General features: G+C 51.0%; 1 protein-coding gene across 1 annotated transcript in view; it reads right to left on the reverse strand.

The window, feature by feature from the left end:
- Positions 1-482, reverse strand: part of WHRN (whirlin) — a 79064-nt gene extending 78582 nt beyond the window's left edge. Inside the window, exon 1 of the mRNA XM_044439719.1 lies at positions 474-482. Within this exon, the coding sequence (XP_044295654.1) occupies positions 474-482 (9 nt within the window). The remainder of the gene's footprint in view (positions 1-473) is intronic.
- Between the last annotated feature and the right edge of the window lie 3975 nt (positions 483-4457).

The following is a 4457-nucleotide window of genomic DNA, read 5'->3' on the forward strand; positions in this document are numbered from 1 at the left end:
CGCCTCGCCGCGCAGCCCGCCTGCCGCCCTCTCTCTGCGCTGCGTGCAGGGAGGAAGCCTGCACGCAGGCGGACCTCCGACAGGGGAAGCCACCCCAGGGAGCCACCCCGAGGCTTCCTCGCGTCCGAGGGAGGCCTGGCGGGTTCGGGCGCTTCCTGCTCGCCCTCGGCCTCCTGGCTCTCCCTCCTCTCCTCCCTCGCCCACGCAGGAGCCCCTGCCTCAAGCCACCTGCAGAGGGATCGCAGGTGGAAATGCAACGGGGGCAGTCTCCCTGCAACGGCTGCATTCCTGCCTGCTGGAGCCTGGGAGGGGAACCTGCTTTAATATACCCTCCGAGGTCACAATACCTGCCGACCCTGACCGAAATCACCCAGCATGCAACTAGCACCCTCTACGGCTTTCAACGGACACTTCCCAGGGTGGGTCAGGGGGCTGCCCGAAAGGTGAGGGCCTTTCCAGTGGTGACCACCCACCTGTGCCATGGTCTCCCCAGTAGGGCCAGCCTGGCATCACTTCCTCTCTCCATCTCCCGGCTCTGCTTTTCTCTGCCCTTACAATGGCACTTCAAGGCTCTTGGTGGCAGGCTCTGTGGTTGCTCCAGCTTGGCCGGAAAAATGGTGTTTGCTGCTTCTGTTCTTTCTTCAAAAAGATGCTGTATATTGGAAAGAGCGCACTGTTTTTATGGCATTGCATTTGCTCTGTGTGTGTGTGCTTTAAGAACTACTGTGACGTGCCCAAAGAGCTTTGGCTATTGGGAGGTACAGAATATTACAACCACAACAATAATTCATAGATCGCAGGTTCCCCAGCCGCTGATGCTTGTGCCAGGTTGACTATGCTCCATGTGCCGGGCACTCTACTGAAAATCCATTGCCCTTAGTTGTTTTGGTGGGAGCAGGCCTCAAATCGGAGGAAATTAGCATGCACAGAATGCATTTTTCCCCCACACGAGGCAATCAAGTACAGTCCACCCCATTGCTTCACACGTTGGTGTAACTTTGCCTTGGACCACGCATGCAGGTCTGCCCGTGTTTTTGTCACAACAGCCCAGTGAGGTAGGCACATGCTAATGCAGCAAGCTGTGCGGAGACAGCTGGATTGCAGTGTAGAAGCTCCTGGTCCAGGCACGGAGGTCTCAGGTTGGAGGGAGCAGCTTCAGCCAGAGGGGTCTGTTTCACGTTTGCGTTGCAGCGACTGGTGTTGCTTTGGCCAGATTTGTAGGGAGCACCAGATGGTGACTTCGTGATGGAGACAATCACGCCACACATGCTTTTTTTCTGAGCCCAAGGACCTTTAAAGAGCCTCGGGGAGGGGGCCACGGTGTCCCTCTGGGCAAAACAAAGTCCTAGATTGAGCAAAATAACTCCCCCTGCCCAGCCCAGCACTTCATCAAATATACATGGCATGCGTTTGAGAAACGGCTGTTGCTAAAGCCAGGATTAATGCTATGCAATGACGCTAATCTTCTTGGAGTGTGTTTTATGCTGCTCAGCTTGGGCTGCCTAATTATAACAAAAAAGGCGTTCTTATTTACAGAGCAGTCTCCAAAGTGCTTTGGAAAAAGCCATCCAGTTTGCTCCAAGAATGCCGTGCTGCAGGAGTGCGTGGGGACTGGGAGCGTAAGTGTACCTTAAGTGCTCATAAAAGCAACCGGGAGCTTTGATTTCAACCTTGGACATGCAAGAGTAGTTAAAGGCTTCCAATTCATTCCTCCGTTATCCCACTGGCGTTAATTTGCAGCATCCTTTGATTTCCACCTTTCTCCCACAAGGAAGGGCATTTCTGGTACCTGTTTGGCAATCTGAGACAAATGGCTTTCTCTCAGTACCTGTCCCCCATCGACAAGGTGCAAATAATATGGATCTGTTTCCTGTAGGGGGTTGTCACTGCAGCCAGATGAGTGAACCCTGCAACACAATGTTGAAGCATCAGGCACTGCAACATTTGGGGCTTCACACTCTCCGTTTCTTTCCCTCTCCCAGCTTTGCCTTCTGGCTGCTTGGTCTAGTTGGCTGGTGGGGGGCTTCACTCACCCCCTCCAAAGATCACTTGAACCTCTGTAAACTTTGGGGCCCCTCTGAGCCTGTTATTTGTGCACGGGTGGTTCAGAGGTAGTCAGGGGAAATAATAGCGTATATAATATCGTTGCTATGCAAATACTAAGCACTGTTTCCTGGGAGAAATGCAGCTGCCACTTTCCTCCGTGATCTCACTTCTCTCCACAGACATATGCAATCTTCTCCTTATGCTTATACATCTTTTTGCATGTTCGAATTAGATACCAAAATGCAAGCCCTGATTAGCATAGATAAATAGAAGAGAGGAGGAAGTCTGTCGCTATAGGATTCAGCCAGACTCACTCAGTCTTTTCCTTTGCCTGGGGTGACCTTTGCAAAAATATAAAGAAACTACACAAAAGAGGCAGGCAAAACCAACTACGGTGGTCCCAATCCTGACCTCCAACCTGCCATTTCTCTTGTGGCTCTTGATTTTACCAGAAAAAAATAAAACTCTAATGACACTGTTCAATCAGGGGACTTTCAACATTTGCTATTTATTACGAAATATGCTACCCATTTCATCCCCTATCCATTATAAAATGGATTGTCCCATATTAGCTAGTATAGCATGATCAGTTACCAGACGGGCAAGTCAGTGAAAGCATGCCAGTGTCGATCATGCAAACGGGAGAAGCGACGGCACGACAAAAGCCACGCAGATTCAGCCAAGAGTCTGTGTGGACCAACAGGTCTTAAGTTGGCACAAAGATCGTGGCAGGACCTGGCACGGAGCAGGAAAGGTGTCCTCAGCAGGGTGCCAAGTTCTGCACCTGGGCTGCTGGCCACCTGCCACAGTTCTGCAGAAAGGTGCAAGGCAAACTTACTGGGCGTAGCAGTTTTCATTGGCCAGCTGGCCTCTCTATGATGTAGCCCCGCAAGTGGTGAGCCTTGGGCAGGTGCCTGACAATGGGAGCACTGGGAGCTGGATCTTGGGCTGGGAAGGTTAGAGCAGCTAGCCCTCAGCGAGGCCCTGCGTCCCCAATCCCTGTTTACTGCATGCCTGGAAAGGGGCAGCAAAAGGAGGGGAAACGGGACGTCTGGGAGGCTCTGGGGATCAACACGGGACCCCACTTGGACATCATCCCTGCACTGATTCAAACCGCTGGCTGCAGTCTGGCTGCTGGAAGGACAGATGTTCAAGAACTCCTTCATTTGCAACATGGAGGAATTGGGTGCTGGCAGGCTATCCTGTCCTTTTTCCTTCTCGCCTGTCAATGCTCGGCTCTCCCTGCACAGAGGATCAGCTTCGGTTTCTCCATGATTTACCCTCGGCTCCCGAATTCTGTTAGCAATCTCTGTGGGAGCATTTTTGGTTCTTAAACAGAGCGCTGAGCGAATACCGGCTGCTGGTGTTATTGTCCGCATGCCTGACCGAAACGTTGATAAAACAGGATGGATCCCAGCAGAAAGCTGCTGAAGCCCTTTCATCCCCTTGCAGAAGAAAATGAATTATTGTGCTACCGTGGAAACATCTGATAAATTAAATTTAATCCTTTTCCGCTGCTGTGGGTTGAAAATCACTTCTGCTAAACAGAGGGAAAGGAGGGAGACTTGGGAATGTAAATATCTCCTGGGAACATAAAAGGGTTGAAATGCCAATGTTCCAAAGAAAGAAGAAGAAACAAATGATTACCAAAGGTACATCACACACAGAACGCTAGGGCAAATCTTTCTTTATATCTGTGTGCACTGTAACTATATAGGTAGCCTTCTACTCATGCAATAGGGGATTCCTTCCACACGCACCCCAAATCTGCCTTACTGAGTTTCTGAATCCTCTGGAGAAGATCCGGGGTGCACGGGAACTATGGGGAGAATTGCATCCGACCGTGGTGTCCATTCTGCTAGTAGGTTATCGCCATTTACAATGCTCTTCGCTCATTCATAGCATAGCGTTCGCAAGAGGTCAATCCAATCTGGATGCTTTTAACCCCCTAAATTTCAAGAATCGCCACAGAAGGTGATGGTGCAGCAATTCTTCACCCTCTCCGGGCTCGTGATCCTGGCCAGATGTGCTCGAGTCCTTTTCTCCAAGTCTCAGGTCTTTACTGTCAAGTCCACATCTCGAGTCATTGCAATAAATTTCCCTGTCGAGTCTCTTCCCAAATCGACTTTATCAGAAAGAAGGGAGGGGGTGGTGGGGTGTGGGTGGGAGGTGGGAGAGTTGTTCTCTCAGTGATGCACTGAAGTCCTGTACTCCAGCCACAATTTATTTAAACAAATAGATAAATCCCCATCCTGCCCCCCCCCCCCCCCTGGAATTTCCCTCCCTCCGGCTGCCTCTGCTGTGTGTGTGTGGAGATCTTGAGTTGAGCCGCTCGTGCATTGCTCCCTGACTGGGTCCGCATTGAGTTGCTGATGCAACTTGTGTCGGACTTGGAAGTGAGTCGCTTGACT

Source organism: Varanus komodoensis, unplaced genomic scaffold (genome assembly GCF_004798865.1).
Source record: "Varanus komodoensis strain SLA01 unplaced genomic scaffold, ASM479886v1 scaffold36, whole genome shotgun sequence".
Taxonomy (NCBI): Eukaryota; Metazoa; Chordata; class Lepidosauria; order Squamata; family Varanidae; genus Varanus; species Varanus komodoensis.